This window comes from Anticarsia gemmatalis, chromosome 8, assembly GCF_050436995.1.
Source record: "Anticarsia gemmatalis isolate Benzon Research Colony breed Stoneville strain chromosome 8, ilAntGemm2 primary, whole genome shotgun sequence".
NCBI lineage: Eukaryota > Metazoa > Arthropoda > Insecta > Lepidoptera > Erebidae > Anticarsia > Anticarsia gemmatalis.
The window spans coordinates 1,675,119-1,695,990 of NC_134752.1; the positions used below are offsets into that span (position 1 = coordinate 1,675,119).

At 31.8% G+C, this 20,872-nt stretch overlaps 1 protein-coding gene across 1 annotated transcript in view; it reads left to right on the plus strand.

The window, feature by feature from the left end:
• Nucleotides 1-2,135: 2,135 nt before the first annotated feature.
• The window catches only part of Cht7 (chitinase 7), a 119,210-nt gene continuing 100,473 nt past the window's right edge, over nucleotides 2,136-20,872 (plus strand). The window contains exon 1 of the mRNA XM_076117060.1: nucleotides 2,136-2,391. Coding sequence (XP_075973175.1) covers nucleotides 2,389-2,391 — 3 coding nt within the window. The 5' untranslated portion in view covers nucleotides 2,136-2,388. The remainder of the gene's footprint in view (nucleotides 2,392-20,872) is intronic.

Here is a 20,872-nt window from a genome sequence, read left to right on the forward strand (position 1 = left end):
AATAATTGAAATAGAAGATTATATTCTTTCAGAATTACACATATTTAATTTGAAATTTGTTTCAAGTACTGGCTAAATCACATTACTAATAAATCAAACAATTTTTTTTAGTTACATAAGTGTTCAATGTCTTTTCTTTCGCCCAAGTTCTTCAAATACTATCCGGCATTAAATTGACCTTCAGATAACTTGCAGTTGAAAATTATCATATTAATGTTGGTGCTTTGCTAGCATTAGTGACTAGTGCATTGTATTAGTATCAAACAAAGAAATGCGTAAGCAGAATTGTATCATTTAGATATTCATAGGCCTTGTAATGTTTAATATCTGATTCTCATCTATACTAATATTATAAATGCGAAAGTAACTCTGTCTGTCTGTCTGTCTGTCTGTCTGTCTGTCTGTCTGTCTGTCTGCTACTCAATCACGTCTAAACTACTGAACCAATTTGCATGAAATTTGGTATGGAGATATTTTGATACCCGAGAAAGGACATAGGCTACTTTTTACCCCGGGAAAATGACACTTTTCCCGGGAAAATACAGAAAATTCAACAAAGTCGCGAAAAATCAATATTATAATGACATTGAATTAACAAAATTCCGTTGCCATGGCAACTGTTTTAATGGCGGATATGCCTTAGCGCGACTTCGTTATACTAAGAGATATAAATAATTTTGAGAATATTTTTTCGTAATAAAAAAGCATATTTTATATCATCACGCTACGACCAATAGGAGCAGAGTAGGTAACAGTAAAAAGTGTTACAAAAACATGGAAAATTCTGACCCATTCTCTCTTATGTGAGACGCAAGCGAAGTTGCGCGGGTCAGCTAGTTCGTTATAAATATAAACTTGTACCAAAAAACTGATTCAACAGGTAGATAATCAAAGGACGAGCTTTTAATCCATACTAATATTATAAATGCGAAAGTAACTCTGTCTGTCTGTCTGTCTGTCTGTCTGTCTGTCTGTCTGTCTGTCTGTCTGTCTGTCTGCTACTCAATCACGTCTAAACTACTGAACCAATTTGCATGAAATTTGGTATGGAGATATTTTGATACCCGAGAAAGGACATAGGCTACTTTTTACCCCGGGAAAATGACGCATTTCCCGGGAAAATTCATAAAATTCAACGAAGTCGCGAAATACCAATATTATAATGACATTGAATTAATAAAATTCCGTTGCCATGGCAACTGTTTTAATGGCGGATATGCCTTAGCGCGACTTCGTTATAGGTACTAAGAGATGTAAATAATTTTGAGAATAATTTTCGTGAAAAAAATATCATCACGCTACGACCAATAGGAGCAGAGTACCTAACAGTAAAAAGTGTTACAAAAACATGGAAAATTCTGACCCATCCTCTCTCATGTGACGCAAGCGAAGTTGCGCGGGTCAGCTAGTATAAAATAATTTATTTATAACCAGCTGCTTCAATACAATTTTTTTTTTCAAAAATTGTTACTAGGTATACCATCCGTTATAGGAAGTGATCGAAATCGAATCGATTTTCTTTTCAATAATAGAGTTTTCAATCGTCTACTACATAAATAGAAATCGTTATAACATTAGAATTCTGTCAAAATTCAATGTCAATGTAAAATAGGTCATCAGTGGTCGGAATGCAATAATCACCTTGTTTGGTTTGATGATTGGCGATAGCACTCATTTTAAAAACATTCACGTATTATTGAGACCTCCCGGACCGTCCTTGGTTACTATGCAAAATAGTAAAATACTTTTAGCAAAAATATAATTAACATAAAGTATTTTCTGTATTTGAAAGAATTACAGTTTTTGGGAAATCACAATCAGTTTTAATGGAATGATGCAAAATTAAAGCTTAAGAAATGACTTAGAAAGAAAGCTATTTTGAGGCAGAAAAAATGCTATATACTACAAATCTAGCCTTGAAGTCTACTTGCCTTATAGAAGAAAAATCGTCACTAAACAAATTAATATTCCAAACATACCAAAAGAACTATAACAATAAAAATATGCATTGAAAAAGCACTCTCGTTTTTACACCAATCAAAATTCAAGACAAGCATCAAGACAGTTAGGTCCGCATATCGTCGCACGCGCACCTTAGAATAAGCAACCACTACGAAACGCAAGACTTTCCGTCGTACGGTCAGTCCACGACTGTCTTTCAAAACGGACAGACGACAGGACAGAAATGTCTTAAAACCAACGAACTTTTATATAGAATTTTTTTCTTCGAATCTAGTTCATATAACAACGAGTGATCTAAAAATTGTGATTTAAAAAATATATATTTTTTAACGTGATTCTGTGACTGTACTGAGTGAAGTACTGTGTGAGTGCGGATATTATTTTTTTTATTTTTCCAGTACTGTGATTTTCGTGGGAAGCCGGAAAATGGTGAGTAAAATTTCTCAAGGAAATGCAGAACTATAATTATGCTAACAATCGTATTTTCGATAAAATAGAAAGTTCTTAGAAAGTCTTGTTTTTGTTTAGCGTTATCTAAAATTATTTTCGCTAAATATCAGACGTTCATAACATTTTATTGGTGCTAAACAAGCAATTTGCATAAATTTTGATATATCCTCAAAAAACGTTGTCTAAATTCACGATTATACTTTTCACTTTTTGTTATAAAAGAAGCCTGATTTACATTTATGTTCGGAACTTTTTTATTACCTTCATCGTCCATTTATTCTACATCACCTTAAACTTTAAAAATAAATAACAAGAGCCAAGGAGATTTGGACCTGTTCTCGTAAATACCTTTTTTGCATAAAATATATTATAGACACATCTGCGCGTTATTTTTAAATTAAGCAACTTCAATAATATTCATAGCAAAATGTATTTTATCTATTTGCTACGTAGAAGAATTAACTATCCATATAAGACTAAAAACAATACCAAAACTGCACAATAAACTACAAAAATCACCTCCACAAATAGATCGATATACGAAGCTTAATCTTTTCCAAGTCCTTTATTTCCAAACAATTCTATTTCGATATTCGTAATTATCATTCACACTCCATCCAAACTGTTCTACATTAAATTCCACAAAAAAATTGTGCTCTAAATCTTAAAATTCGAAATCCTTCACAACGATTCGAAATCGGTAAGCGGTACTGACAATGAACAAAAAGCCGCCGGTTTCACTGAGTGAAAGTGGTTAACAGTGCTCGGGTAGAAATCAGCGCATTCGCAACGTACGTCGTGTGTGTTGCGTTTGATTTGATTTTTTTACGTTTTACTACGCGCTATTTTGTTAAAAGATAATAGAAAGCTTTAGTACATGTTAATGTGAAAGTTATTGCAGAATAACGCGAATTTTTAGGTGTTAAAAGCATGTTAGGTGATGAGGTTGGTGTAAGTGTAGACAAAAGTATGTGTATAAGTTTTTATACATTTGCTGCGATTTTATCTAGCAGCCTATCAGACCCTCTTTTTTCAACTATGAAACTGGCCTTAAGGCCACTACTGTTCAAAGTACTGTACTGTACAAGGCATTTTCACCACTTATGGAAAAGTATTAAATACAATTTCGACAGATTGCTGTAATTCTATCTATCGTCTCTCAGATAGGTTATCTGACACTTATCTATAAGCTGTATACAGTCCTTAAAGAACAGTAAATCATGTAAAACATTAGAATATGTTCTAACTGCAATGACCATGGTTCTTGAAGCTAAGCTTACTTTCAAATACCGCGCAATCTTAGTCTAGATGTATTTATGGAGATTAGTATTCTCGTAAATTACTTGAATCTTATTATGAAAATGTTTTTAGAAGCACCTCGCAATACAAAATTACAAATATTTTAAGTCCAGTAAACCATTCCGGACTTTTACTAAAATTTTCCAATGGTTTTTCAATAAAGTAGCATATATATTTAGTTTTTCTGTGAAAAGAAATCTGGTTTATCCAAAAATGTCCCTATAATAAACTAATACATACATACTTATACGCCTTTCCCCGATAAAAACTAATATTGTTTAGTTGTAAATTATTTAGATGTACCTATTTCTCTGAAAGACCATTTAGTACATTCAATCAAGGCTTTATATCATTATCATCAACTAGCTGACCCGCGCAACTTCGGTTGCATCCCATTAGAGAGAAAGAGTGATTTTTTCCTCCGTTTTTGTAACATTTTTTACTGGTACTCTGCTCCTTTTAATCGTAGCGTGAAGATATATAGCCTATAGCCTTCCTCAAAAAATGGGCTATCTAACACTGAAAGAATTTTTCAAATCGTACCAGTAGTTCCTGAGATTAACGCGTTCAAACAAACAAACAAACAAACAATCAATCAAACAAACAAACTCTTCAGCTTTATAATATTAGTATAGATACTATTCTCTTCAGATAAAACGTCAGTTTTGACCTACATTCCAGCTAGACTTTCAGATAAACTAAAATTTATTTCATTGACTTTTTCCATTCATATACATTTCTATTTGCTTTGCCGAGTACAAGATTGATGTGAGCATCAATCTTCCTGGTTTCAATGCGCGTGAATTGTTAGAAACGATATGTGAAATGAATTTCTTTATTATACGAAATTTAGTTCCTGTGATAAGTCACGGAGAGGATAAAGAGCAGTTTTTCCCTTTTTACGTATCTGAGTTATCTTGAGAACCTTTATATATCTAAGACAAACGAAATACAAACTCAAAAGATACTGCGTCTAATAAAAAATATAATAAGAATGATCGTACAAAAACTGTATACAATGCTGTCAAAATCCAACTAATACCTTAGATTTGTCCGTATTTTTTATTATATGTAGTTTCTTTTATAGCGTTTTACAAATAATCATTTAATTCTTTAAGAAATTAAAGGCAAATCGAATCAAAACTATGGAAAGGTAGAGCAAGTGGTTCATCGATAGTGTAAGTAGTTAATTCTCAAAAAACTCTGAAATACAATGCGCAGTAGAATAAAAGAAAAAGCTATATTAATAACCTCTCATAACTACTTAAAGGAATACGTAGAACACCGAATTTTGTTGTCACAAAACAAGTTGTTTGAATAAGTCGTCAGAACAACTACGACACAAGGTTAGCTGCTGCCGATAAAAAATAAATAGACTGACCACTTCTACGAATAACTAATTAAATATCTTATTAAAATAATTTAAAACATGAAAACGTTCTGTGATATTTTTATTTAGAATCTATGTATTGCAATCGACTTGCCTATTTAGGTGTTGAACACTTAAATGTCATAATGTAGGTGTATTGCAGTTCTGCATTCTTAGGAAAAATATATACCTCACTAAGTTTGGAAAGATCTTGCTTAAAACAAATTTAAACTTAAAACCAAATTAATATTACGATGTTTAACTATAGTCAGATATCTTTAAATAGATTTATCTTAACAGAGAAAAGAATTATTTCAAGTTATTCATACAATAAAGAGTAATCACCTATTAAAAGACTGCATGTGTCAAAGACCTAACCTGACATGATAAGGGTGATCTTTTACGGTTCTAGAATTGGTGAGCTTCTTCCACCAGACCTAAATTCCCGTAGTACTATTGTACTGTTTATAAAATGTACGGACTATCTTTATGAGCTCAAACTATAAATTTTAATTATATGTGTTTATCAAATTCTAAACTGTAACATCGCACATACGAAACATGTAGACATAAAACTCCAGTGAAATCTCATCAGATATGTTGTTTTCCATCTTTATATTGCAGTTATAATTACATATAATTGTAAGAGATACGAACATTGCGTGCGTATCTACGATAATGCAATTCCTTCTGAACGGTTGCATTCATGAACATTGAAGTTAATTTCGGAAGTTTGTTCCGTTTTCATGTTGTTTATGTTTTTTGTGTGTGTTTTTTGCTGTGTTAAGATTTCGTACATCGTAAGTTAGTAATTATTTTTTTAGGCCTGAATTTGCTGTATCAATTTTGCCAAGAGAAGCGGGGTTTTTAGGTTTTATGTACCTAATTGCATAAGCTTTTGTCACACGTATGTATAAATCAATATTTAAATAGCTTAAAGTAAATTACGCATGTAAAACAATACGCTACCCTTTAAAGACTAAAGGGTTACACCGAAAATATTATCAGAATTTCGGCAAGGTTTTACGTTATATTCTGCGACTAAAACGTGCTATTTTTTAATTAAAACTATAAAAGCTTTTATACTTTTTTTTCAAATCAATATCATTTGTTTAATCCGTCTCAATATTTCAAATGAATATATATCAACCAATTTATTCTATGATAAACAGAGTTCTAATAAATGTATAATAGACCGTCTAGGTAATAAATCGTTCAATTTTATAGGCTGTAAAGGTCTAAGTATTGACAAGTAATACACCACAAGTTCTTCGACAGCTTACGACTCCATCGGTATAAACATATAAAATAATCTATATGGAAAATACCCAAGATTAGAGGAATATTCTATAAAAGTACAGGTTTAGAAAAACAAATAAATTAGCTTAAATATATAAAAGTATTAATGATGTAGTATTTAAATAAGAACTAGTTTTTGATGCCAATAAAATCTGTGCTTAAGTTTTTACAGTTATTTCTACAAGTCTAGCTATTAAACTTTTAGAAAAAAAAGAAATAAAAGAATGCAAACTTAATTAATTTTTTGCAGAAAAATCATAGCTTGACCCTTTCTAGATAATCTATCTGCTAAATAAAGTAACGGCTGATGAATGAAAAACTACTGTCAAAATTCCATTTGATAGGCTATGGGATACTTATCCAGTGATTTTCCCATAACCTTTAAACGATATTTGAGTGTGATTTTGTTTCTTTACAACTTAAACTCCTACATCAATCAGCCTAGCCTTTCTTCCAACTATGTTGGGGACTGCTTCCAGTCTCACTGGATGCAGCTGAGTACCAGTATTTTACATGGAGCGACTGCCTATCGGATCTCCACAACCCAGTTACCTGGGTTATAACACAATACACTTCGGAAAGACTGGTTGTCAGACTTTCAAGCTTCTGACTACTGTGGACTGTAGCATGTAAATTCCAATGCAATTTTGAATATTTCTTACATTTGCCTTCAAACGCATAAATAAAAAGGTCATACAAAATTATTCTCCGTTGCACCAAGCTTTGTGTCACACAAATTTGTTTGCAACTAAATTTTAAATTTTAATCATGTCATTAAGAATCTTTTTGCGTAACTAATGCATATTAATTCAGAAAAGTAGTTCATGAACAAACTTTCTTTGTTTCGACACAGTTCTATTGGTATGCTTTGGAGATTGTTTTTCTTTGGGCAATGAAAATAAAAGGTTATTTGAAGCTTCACACTCAATTATTTTAATTGAAGACGCTTGTGTATATTTATTGTTCCTTAATTAAAATTGAAGAAGCCATTTCATATCGAATTTTATATTTATTTACGTCTTACTACGTTATTATTTTTTGGTCCTCTCGCTTTTGGTTCTGGTCTTGGTATTGATATTTCATCAATCTGACGACTCAGCTATAGATTTGTTTGATAGGCATTTGAGTAAAAAGCACTTTTAGGACTTTTTTTTTTACAACTAAATTAGGAGAAAACGAAATGATATGAGAGAACATATTATATAGACACATACAAGCTTATGTAGTTTTTCAATCTTTGTTGACTGTAGTCTGATAAAAATTATGTTATTTATATAATCTTCAACCAAAAGCCTCTTTATCTTACAAATTAATATTTTCCATTCGTACATTACTGTTTTATAAATATTAATAAATGTGAACAATCCAATCTCTCCAAAGGTTTCTTCCTTCATCGTTTATCGCCGATCAATGCAACTCAGGCGCCTCAAATTGTCACATTAATCAAGTCTCTCACAAGATTACGGTGACATTTATATTAAAAACTATGTCGTGAGTATCGCAATAATCTACACCGTTATGGCACACTTCAATGGTGCAATGGTTATCAGCTAAGAAAGGCATTTGTTTTAACTGTTTCGTTACAACCGGTGTAGATGTTTCGGGTTTAGTGGAGTTTTCTGCTTGTGTAAGACTGTCTGTTTTAGTAAGTTCTATAATGTTAATGGATATAGGTTGTGTTGGATAAGAGTTTTGAATATCACGAGTTAATTGTAAGGAAATAATAAGTTTATCAATTCTTGTATTGTTTTTGTTCGGTTATGTTCGCTTTGACTCAAAATTGCATTCCTATGCACGTTTGACTTTATAGTCCAAAATAGGTGTGATTAGTTTTTATATTTTTTTAAACTGCTCACTTTACTGAGCAGTTTATTCTGTTGTTTTATTCGATTTGATCCAATTTAAATTCTAGTTAAAACATTAATGGCTTCTAAAGATATGTATTTTTAAATTTTATTACAAGTTTTGATAACTGCACAAATTCTTAAGTGCTTTCATTTTTTTATTCTTTAACAACAATTTATTTATACAGACCCAAAAAAATATTAGTCTAAGCAATTTTCGATCCAAATTAATTCTTTAGGTATAAACTGTATGTAACGTTCTAATACCTAATATCGAAGAAGTCATCGACCCGTCCCCGCAGGTTACCGATGTCACCTTAAGTCCAATATCAGGTTTATATAACAATTATAGCATTTTATTTAGATCATAAATACCGATATTACTTATTTTGTTTTGACTTTAGTTATAACCTTTGTTCACGACCCCCGCCCACGTGAAAACGTGTTCAAAGTTTTGTTACCCATTTTAGTTAAATGTTTACTTATACATTAAAATTTAAAAAATATATATCGTGAACCTATATACTGTTTTTTTTATGTTGTAACTGTCTACCGATTGAAATCCACCCAAATTGAGTCTTCAGGAAATATTTTCAGTAGAAACCAAAATTAGAGGTGTTAGAGTTTAAATTTTAAAAAACGTTTTGTAAACATAATTTAATATATGATTATCAGTAACAAATCAATTGATCAATAAATTTCATCCAGTCTTATACTCCAATTTTACTAACTAGATTACTAGCATCTTCTCTCTCCCTCTTTCCTTCCCATCCCTTTCACTCCTTGCTTCACAGTTTCAACAGTATTACGTAAACCGTTGGCCAACGGTAGCCTGCTTTGTTCTGGATATGTACGGCCCATTGATACAGATAGACATCATACAGGATATGTGTTGCAAGGAATTTTAGGACTAGGTTTAGCAATATTTGGTATGTAGTATCTGTTTAAGTTTGTGTACTGCAATGGTTCATTGTCTTGTGTATAACGATCGGAAGATATAAGTAGTTCGTTTTTGTATCTAGCAGATAAAGCCATAAGTGTAGGCTACTTAGAAATGTGGATATATTACTGAATAATCCTTTACGTAACACAGAACTGATATAATATTCAAACAATTGAAGCAAACACCCATTCAGATCACGAAATGATAGGTTGACTAATAACGGTGATTATCTTTATTAATACAGCTGAAAACTAGCTAATAATAGATTTTAAGCTCAGATTGAACAGGTAAAAATTTGCTGTATCAAACTCACAGAATATTGTAAATAAAATCTAAATATAAGTATTCGAGTAAGTTTCAGAATTTAGGCTAAAATAATAAACCAGGTAATGTAAATTCAGAAAATAGGAATAAATAAAGTGATAAGAATGTCGTACAATTTGGTCTAAAAGGTTAATCTAAAAGCAAAAACAAAACTTGGATGTTGTCAAAATATTAGAGACATTTTCTTGCAAAGTTTTGATACCAAACAATAAAATTAAAAAAAAATGAACTTAAAACTACTTACGTTTTAAACTTTTTTTAATCCTTTTTTTGGCTATAACAGCGATAAACCATCAACTTAACTACCCAACAATCAAGTAGTACTAATAATTCCACATTACTTAAAACCCTACTCATAGTCAATGAATACTGCGAAGATACTCTAGTATGTAATAAGCAGGCAGTCTCGTTTTCACTGCATGGTTCACGGTCCGATACCCGGGCCGTTCAAGCGTAGGACACACTTGCGACATGTTATTAGAATCTGCCATTATTGGTTATGAGTAGTTTGTATGTACTTACAGAATGAAACTGCATGTATAGTGTTTTTATAAAAAAGTAGTACCTATAAAGCGAAGTCTTTGAAAACTACTCGTACAACAATACGCAAAACGACGACTAAAGATAAATTTTTTTGAAGAAAGGATAAACGTCATTTCCCTTTAACCACTTCCAAAAGAATACTTCTAATTTTATTTCAGTTTCTGTGTAGTGTAAATACCAACGCAAATATTGTTTAAAATCCACCCGCCACCAATCAACCATAGCTAATCTGTAAGACCTTATTTTTTTGTGATATAGAAAACTTTCAAAAAGAAGTATAAAGAGTTTCAGGTTCTAGACCCACGTTTCTATTTTGGATATTTCAGAAAAAAAATAACTCGATCCAAATAACCCGTATTTAAAATTCCCAGAACATAATCCTCCAATCAACAAAAAAATATTTCCAATACTTAAAAAACATCTATTCTCTATCAAGCTCGCTTCCGATCCCGAGAGATAATCCCGCGATCGCGGATCGTATCGAGTTTGAATTGTTACCGATGAATTCCAAGTTGAATCCCCTTATGTGGAATTCGGTAGAATCCATGATCCCCTTGAGGAATTAAAGGCTTGGCTGGAAGCTGCCTTCTTTTCGCTCCCCAGAGCGGTATTAAGAGATGGTGTGTTTAGATAATTTCGTGATCTGTGTGGGTGTTTGCTCCAATTGTTTGAATATTATATCAGTAGCTCGATTCTCTCCTACTATCGACTACCGACAACCGACCTGTCATCGAGAAATTTTGTATGAAAATCTGATCAGCGCCTCCGACGGGTGTCGTAGGAAATATTTTGGCAATACATTCTAAATGTCAAAATCTCGATAGCTAGCCGGTTGTCGGTAGTCGATAGTAGTAGAGAATCGAGGTATAGTTCTGTGTTACGTAAAGGATTATTCAGTAATATATCCACATTTATAAGTGGCCAGTACACTTATGGCTATATATCTGCCAGTGTACAAAAAATGTATACGATTTTTTTTTTCGGTAATAAAATACGGATGAATTGAAAGCTTCCTCCTTTTTTGAAGTCGCTTTAAAACAGCCATTTCTGTGTTCTTAACTAGGAATATTACCCAAAAGCATATTTTTTTTTGAAAATACATCTTCAAATATATTTTACAAGTACCAGGTTTCTTGCCAATCCTCTCTCAAAGCTACTACTTCAATTTGCTAAAAGATTCGTCTATTTTGCTCTGAAAGGAATTCCAAAAAGAAGTAAGTATTTCAAATTTATGATACTCTTTTGACCGGTTTGCACTTTTAAATCCAGATTAAAACCTGTAAATAATGTAAATAAAAGATTCATAAGTAGTCATAATACAGGGTCACGCTAAAGACACAGTTTTAGAGGAATTTAGAAACCAAATACTTGTTTTTGACAAAACATTAACATTATAATAACATTACCATAGTTTTTTGTTGCCTACAAAAAGAGGAGTACGGATGAATTTAGACGTTATTCAATACATCATTTAGTACATATTTAAGGATATTTTCCAGCAAGGAGACACAATAACATAAGTAGGGGTAAGAAAAAATAAAATATTTCACACGTACATGATATGCGTGAATGTTTCCTACACTGAATAAAAATAGTCAGGCCGTGATCACGGTCGATATAATTCGATCGAAACGACGGGTAAACAAATAAGTTATTAACCGTATTATTAACCGTAATTTTTTAAGACCCCTTGCATTATAATATCTTTTACCAAGTGCATCCAATTTGCGAATAAAATCCCTCTGAGTCACAAACTCTTACCCTCGGTTTCCGAGGTACATTAAGCGGTGAGTTATCTATTCAATAGCTTTTAAAACTCATATACAAAAATGCTATTGAATAGATAAACTAACGCAAAATTTTTTCAGGCACGGGCATTAGACAGCCAAGATGTATAACTGATAGTAAATAGACAATAACAGTATCAAACAAACAGTTGTATCGCCTATAAACAATGTATATCGTTTCACAGCACTCTGGGGACATGCGAGACCAAACTCCGAAAACCAAAACCGCACATTACAACGCGTACATCGACAGTTTGGCGATCAAAACCTCGCTTAACTCACACCCTCTCTCGTCCGATCACTAGCGATATAATTTATTTGCTAGCTTTTACCCTCTACTGCGTCTGTGTAGTTCTTTTTTTGTAAAAAGTCATTTTTCTTTTTAAGTGTTTTATTCTATTGCACTGCCTAATTTCATATAAATCGATCAAACTATTTTCATGACAAAACTCTCTTCAACATTTTTAATACTAGTAAAAAGGCTTTATTATATCTTTAGTCATCAACCTAGTGTCAAAGTTGTCCAGACCTAAGAGTTATTATTAAGAGTAGGTATCTTAGTTGATAACAACGGCTTTTTATTAGAGCTTTCCACATCGAGAATGCTCAGCCTAATCAGTACAAAGCGGCTACCTATCTATAGACTTACCACGCCAAAGTTTGATTAACTTACTTATCGTTTACCGTCTGCTCTGGAGTTATCAGATCCAATAGAGAACACGTAATAAACCCATCAGTAAATACATCAGAAATGAGATTTACAATACGATTGTATAATTTCATGCGGTATTCATGTTTTCCTTTAATTCCCTCTGAAGCGAAAATTTAAACATTTTTGTAATAAAATCACTGATTGGCTTCCATTGGAGCGTTTAATCTGATTAACGATACGCCATACTCAATTTTAAGCTATTATTTTTGTTGTTTCATATGCAAATGAGTTTCTGTGATAATAAAGGGGATTCAGAAGTTCCAGTTCGGAATGGAATAATAAATTATATTCATTAACTGTAAATTCATAATGAAATAAACATTTATTTATACTTTCTGATATTATTGTAAATGATTTACGCTGACATATTTAATCAAGTCGTTTCTCTATTGCGAGTGGCACGCATTGTGCTTATCAATACGAATTGCAAATGTAGTGTTTGTTTGACTGTTCTTTACGTCAAAACGGCTTAATCAATCGACATAAAATTTGTTAGCATCATACACTATAAACTAAGGAAGAACAAAGGTCAGTTATATAATAGGTCACAGGTCTTTGCGTGATGAAAATTTGCATGTCTAAAAATTGTTTTTAGCATTTCTCGAAGGCAGGCAAAGTTCCTAACCCGCACTTGGCCGGCGTGGACTCATCTAATACCTCCGTCGTTCGGGAGAAGGCCCTTGCTCAGCAGTGGGATGAAAACATAAAAAATATGTAAAAAACAGTGCAATTTGCTACATTTTCTAAAAAGAAACGTATTAAAAAGTGAATGGACTGCATGCTGTTGTACTGCGTTCCAAGTTTATGCAACCACCTGCACTCGTAGTCCGATTGCGGACCTACGTTATTGATACGGAATAAGGAAATTAGTCATTATTTTGTGCAAACCGATGAGCTCGGATTTACGTAATGGTACGCTTTTGAATCGTTAGACATTTGTTTCTGATTGATTTATAACCTTAATTTATAACTACCTTCCTAAAATTATTGAAATGTTGTTATTTGTTTTTACAGCACTATTTTATTGATGTTTGCTTGAAACATCTTCTTCTCTCTCATCTTTCTCTTAAATTCTGAATTGCGTGCTTAATTACGATATATTCCTACAAATTAAGTACCTAGTGAGATGATACAATTAGTTAGGTGCATGCATAAAACTTAGTTCTTGTATCGTACAACCATTTAGAATCATTTATCTTCATAGTGGCTTTCAAATAGTCGTCAACTAACATACGTGGGTTATTAAGTATCTCAGATTTCGAGTATATATGTACGTGAAAATAAGTAGTAAAATAGTGCATTTTGGATCTTCTGCTACATTTTTGTACAGTGATAGTTGTTTAACCGTTGTTTGTTTGCACAATAAATCAATCATCCCTTCGTTTATACGGCGGCTTCCAATTTTTATCATAACCCGACCTCACCATATTATGCATGGAAAAGAGTATGGTGGAATCGATTACTGCGGTCTTTATTTTGAAAGTGAGCATTATAAAGTAACTTTTATTTTGAAGCACGAATATGTATTGCGAAGTTACTTTATTTAAAAATAGTAAGATAAAAGCTTCAATTAAAATGATATTGCCATATAATATTGAAAAGATATCTAGAAAATTATCAGCTACCTTATCAATGAAAGTTAAATCATTTTAAACGTTAAAGCTAAATATCTCAGAAAAAAGGCTGAAATTGACTCTATCGTTCATAGAACTTAGATGGAAGGATAGTTGAATCATTATCTTCACGTAATTTACATTTACTGTGCTACAAACTTGTTTCTCTATATTTTTTTATACCTATGACTGCCCATCTGTTAGGCAAGGGTCGCCTACCGTCCTAAGAAGGGGGGTAGGCCTTGAGTCCAATATTTTAATTGCTCACGTAAAAAATATACACTAGAGTTAAATAGCTTAGCAATTAACAAAAGGCTTTCAAAAACTGAATTCAAGAAGAATCCACTACCGTAAAATATTTATTTATACTAACACTATTAGATCATAATTTACTAGTATTACCAATTCCCTCAACAAGCGTAACTAATTCGTTATTATATTGCAATACTACAAACAAGAAGTTGCAGATTCAGACATAATTATATAATAGGGCAAAAACATATATACGCATATATTTAGTGAAACGAATCAATTTATTATTAAATAATCATTGTAACCATATCTATGTTAGAGGAACGGATTAAGGTTGCATTCATACTGAAGCAGGTTTAATAATAGGTACTTTTGGAAAAGACGTTTATGATTGAACTTATATGATGGATAGGAAAAATATGTTATATCTAATGAATATAATATCTTAATCACTGCTTTGGATACTGAATTTAACGCAGTACTTTAGGAAATAGAGAGTTTTTTGTGCAATTGCAAATTACTTCGTATGAACAATGTCAGGCGCTGTTGATTAGTTTCAAATTGACCGGTTATCCTAGAGTATAACATAGGATGTTACATTGCTACATTGTCATATAGGATCTGAGGCACCCATAGCCAGTTGCGCTCACCGGTCGGTAAACGATCTGTGGGTTAGGCAACCCTTGGCGCAGTCATTCCATAGTTGGGTGACCGCAAAGTGGTATTTGAACTGGGCGTCTCCGTGCTTCGGAGGGCACGTAAAAAGTCGGTCCCGGTTGTTGTCTGCTATGATAACAGTCGTTAAGCCATGCCAAAGGCCTTTCGGGCGGCTTAAACAACTTTGACTTTGACACTAGGTTGACCACTAACCATACGACAAACAACAAACATTGTCATATAATATAAGACAGAGAAGCAATGTTCACATATGTATTAAAAACTGCTCAAGAAAAAAGAAAAAAAAACTTTCGTTTCTTTCTGTTGTCTTAGATGACAATCTAGTCTGGCTACAGGTTAATAGACTCTATTTTATCCATAAAACACACCGGTGCCTAATAATATCAGTAGTACTAGACAGTAACTACAAATAATTTTAATAGTTCGCAACTTTATTGTTCTTCAAGCCTAAGAACCGGTCTTAAAAAAATACGTAACTAAATTAAATAACTACGGTATTTTTTATAATGATATAATCGTTCCGACCCCAAATGCGATTCGTTGCACCTACCGTAAATTTACGCTCAAAATTAATGTTATTATATAAAATATCGGCTATTATAATGTAATAAAGCATGAACTTGCTCGTGGGAATTAGTTTGTAATCGCCCAAAAGTGGGTCATAAGGTCTTTAGATGAAATATTTTTAAATAAATTGTGACCTAGTGTGTTCATGAGGAATTATTTTTTAGTACTGTGAGTCATACGTGTGTCTAATATATTATTATGGTTGCTGGGTCGGAGAGCCTTTGCCATTTTTATTAAAAACTAAATTCAAAATTGACATGATTTTATTGTACTTAATAGTATTATTTGTTGTCATAAAATTCATATTTATCATGAAAATAAGACTATGTGAAACTCAACTAACGTCTATTAAAATTGAATTGTATAAATACAGTCAAACTTTTTTACACGAAATTCTAAAAAGTTTCATTTGTTACTTGGAAGAATAGCTAGAATTTAGCTTATAACAAAATTAGCTAGTACTAAGATATAGAAGATTTCAAGTTGATTGGTATACAATTTTTTAAAGGTAATCGATGCCAACCTTTTCAATGATTTACGATCTAGTTAAAATATTGCAAACACATGAATATTAAACTGATATTAATTTGTAGTCTGGCCGCTGACAGCCGACTACGGCTATTAAAGCTATCAAAACCTTTTAAAATTGGCTCCAAATTTATACTTTGTTAGGAAGCTCTTATATTTTTAATAGCTTTTGTCCCACTTTTTATAAAATAATCAACACGGCATTAGCTTCCAATTAGGAATTAAAACGTGAATATACAGCCTGTGCTTTGAATAACAACTAACAAACCGTTGATTTTAAAATAAGGGCGAGCGTTCAATCGTGACAAATATTCGTGATTGCAGAAATTCAATTCTATCGCTTTGTTACTAAATAACCGCAGTAATCCACGCGATTATAACGATTACAATAAAACAACACGACACCAGAAATATGACAAATCAATTAAAACAAGAAACTTTATAGAAAACGTATATATACACGAACATTTTGTAATTCGCTTGAGCGCCGTGACATTTGGCATACATGGTTGAAAAATCAGCTAAATTACAAAGGAATTCTAACTTTATTTTTTGGGTGATAAAGTGCAAATTTTGTTAGTGAATCTGATTAAAACGGGTTTTGACGAAATGCTGTATGGTTGTGTGTTATGCAAATTTTGTAATGTTGTCAAAGGTTCTTATTCATTACGATTGTAATCAGATGTAAAGCAAATTTGAGTTCAGACTATTTTTTTATTGTATAGGTCCGGCCCTTCTGGTCAAATAAATTAAAATTTTGCTCTAAAAAGAATTTCTTAGCTATAGTGGACTTTACAACAATACATATTGTATTTTGAGACTGCAAACAATCTTACGTAATAAAATGAAGGCGTAGTGACCATTTATATTATGGCATCACTAATATTATACAAAAAATGCAACAAAAAAACTCCATGGTTAATTAGAATCCAGACGATTTTATTTTCCCACCGACATCTTACAAAAAAAGTCAAAACTAGTATTTGAATTAGGAATCTAACAAAAATCGAACATCAAAAATAGCCAGAAGCAAAAACCAAGGTTAGAATGAATCATTTAAATAAAACTAAAAAAGTTCTAGACCAATTTTGACTAGGTTGAACGAAGAAAACAACAATGACTGAGAAACTAGATCAGACTGCTATTGAATGTTGAAAACATTTTAATTTCTCCTATAGAGTAAGTGGTGTAGTATAAGTGTTTGATATTGCTGCCTATATATTTTTTTTAAAGTAAAATTAAACGTTTTATTGAATAAGATTTTGAACTAACTTTAAACTACTATATATTGATTGTCAAATAATTTAATAAATAAAAGTAATTGTAACAAGATAAGAACTCAAGATTGAAAAATAAAATCGGATTAATACATTTTATTGTAATGACTAGACCACCGATATCGAAGTCCCTAACGTCATTCGAAAGCTTGAATTATTGTCAATAGCCTTAATAGCTAAGAACTGCAAGATTCATACTACAAGCATGTAACTAAAAACCAAAATATTCCAAGAAATAATTTAAATGTTCACATCAGGTCGTAATGCAGTAATTATAAGTAATTTCCATATAAAGGATAATAGAACTCAACAGACAACACGTTGTCATACCATATTTTTGTGCTGACCTTTAGAAAATTTCTGTTTGAAAATCTTTGTACGGCTAATTTATTTAAATTGCCCACAGGGCTACCGATAATTGCAAAACGTCTGTCCCTCCATCATAAAATGTATGAGATAGACAAAAATTTGCATTTTAATATTCTTATAAAAGGATGTTATTATGCTTGTTTTGTTATAGAAGCGTAAAATAAAAACATTTATAAGGAACGGGCTTTGAAGTAGAATAAAAACAATTTGTAGGAACAGATGTTTTAAACTGAGAATTTCATTATAAAATTACTGCATTCAGTTGCCGAAGCATTAGTATTTGTAATAATATTTACGGTGGTAATAAAATCTCGGGATTATATCCCAAAAGGAGCAAAAAAAATATTTCTGTTTCACAATTTGTAGGGGTCTAAATTGACCTTTTATGCAGGGTCCCTAAAGATAAAAAAGAAGTTGAATGCATCGTCATTTAAGCAGATACTATTATTATAATTAATCTTAATAAATAAGAAATTAATAAATGAAGGAAGATCTACACTTAATATTATTCCAAACATAAGTGGTTTTCCAATCAAGATTGCAATAAAACGAGTCATTAAATTAGACCATCATGGCTTCCCTGCATGAGTCATAAGTACTAATTAATATCATCAAAAACCTGACTACCTTTTATAATAGTAAATTAATAATAATGATCGATGCAACACTAATAATACTATTTGAAAAGGTGTTTGACATCAAAAGTTCAAGCGAAACGAGTTTCATATGAAAATATCAGAGAGCATAAATTGTTAAAGTCACATAAACTAATGACTAAACAAGTAATTGTTTGACATCTTAAAAAATATGTCAAATGGAAGAATGTTTTAGAAACAATTCACAGAAACAAAAACAATTACCAAAACGTTATTGATTATAAAAAAAATAAAATAACATTTATGCGAGATTTATACTCAAATGTTTATTATTGAAAATAAAAATGATTGTGCTTCGAAAGAAACGAGAAAATTTGGTATCAATTATTCTTGCTGATTGACCAGCTATTTATTCTAGCCGGTTTTAATCATAGTTCTAGGTTGCTTTTGTTTCTTTTAAATCGTTAGTCCTATCTCAATCGTGTAGACCTTATTCGAACCAGTCAATAAAACTATAGACTAAACATGTTTTGGGCGACTAAACATCGATAGTTAAAGAAACAGCCTCATGAAAACTATAAATAATAAATCTCAATTTCATCTAAATCACAAAAAATGCGTAAGTAATCGTAGAAAAGAAACAAATTTATTAAAATTGAATCAAACAATTCCTGGAATTGTTTTTAAAAAACAATTGTTGTTTCATAATCAAATTACTTTAGCCAATACTGTCACTACCTGTTTGCGGTGAACAACAATTTGTTTCAAGTTTGCTTCATTACATAACGAGATTGTTAGCAAATAAGAACGTGATTCAATTTTGATAATTGCCTCTGGTTTTAAACCTCAGTAAATATTCTCTTAATGTCTTTGTTTAATTGTGTAATAGGGGTATTGTACTAGATAAAGTGTATGAAATAGTATGTTTAAAAGAATTTGACCGCAAATTTTTTGTATTGGAAAATATTCCAACATTATAAGTATTTTTATTATTTTATTTATATTTATTATATTATCATATAATTGTCCCTCAAAAAGATCTATAACCGTAAGTGTGTATCGGGTTAAAATTTCAGTCGAAGTAATGGAAGTTACTCACAAGCCTTTATCGATACGATCAGCTACACTACAGGTAAATATCGAAGCAAAATCTCAACGAAAATGTATGGAAGTGTCACTATCATTGATGTTGTCGCAGGTATTTCACGCACAGATTATAACCGTATGAGAAAGGTAGACAAAAAATGCAGATTTAGTTAGTATATAACCTCTATTCAAGTAAAATACTAAGCATTACATAATGATGCTCCTACCTATTTTAATTACCCTAGTATTATTTGAAGTGGAGCAGTAACTGCTTACGGTATTTCTGTGGGAAGATTACATGATCCATCCAATTTTGAAGCGTGAGTTTATGGGAAAGTCGGCAGTTTTCTCACGAACTGCCATAGAATCGAGTGTGGTATCAGTTTAGTTATCAATTAGTGGTAATCGTTACGCACTTACTACTAGGAGTTTACTAGTGCATACCTAACTTTCCTTAGAGGTATTTCTTTTTTTTTATTTTGTACTTCTATGATATGTTTTGCAGTGATATTCTCTTTATCACTTGCTCAAACGGCGAAAGAAATCATCGCGATGAAGTTGCCTGAGAGTTTTTAAAATAGTTATTGAAGGGTTATTATGTTCAGAATCTGCCTTGGTCAGTGTCATGGACTCTGTCTATATGGTATGGACTTTGAGTCCACCACACTGACCACCTTTTAGTCTGGAAGGGAATCGGTGCCCAAACATGAGGTAGCAATTAGTTGTATCTGTCATTCCTGGGGGAAATAAAGAGGATAGCAATGTGTTACTAAAGTTTAAAACACCCGCTAGATATCTGTCTAATCACATCTTATTACCGTTTCGTGAGTTATTGATTTCAAAGACATACTACCGGGTTTCCAAAACGCAATACTCAAACTGGTTAATACCAAACTAGATGGTTGCAACACAACTGCAGTTTATTCAAATGAATTGCCAAATGTTATTTTGAAATTGATCTATTAGTTTTTGATGGCAATGTCTTCCTAATGTCTTTGGTATTTACATTTTCTGGTCTATTAGCTAAATTTAATCTTGTATTTAATTTGGTGTTTTAGTATTTTATGCTTAGTTCCTATAGTTTTGATGGATAAATTAGTACTGTACGTATGTTTCTTTGTAGTAGTAGTATCTAAAAAGGTATTGAATTTAATATGAAGCATTTTACATAAGAATATTTTTTAAGTGGTATTAACACCAAGTTTCGAAGTTTATTGCCCCATGACTGCACGGGTTCATTCCCGAAAAAGTGGTTATATAAGTCTCATTTCATAAAACAGACTCGGAAATAAATTTGGGTAGAATGACGTATGAATTACAAAAAGTTACAAAATCATTCTAACTATTTCTCATTATTTTTTAATTCGATTGTCA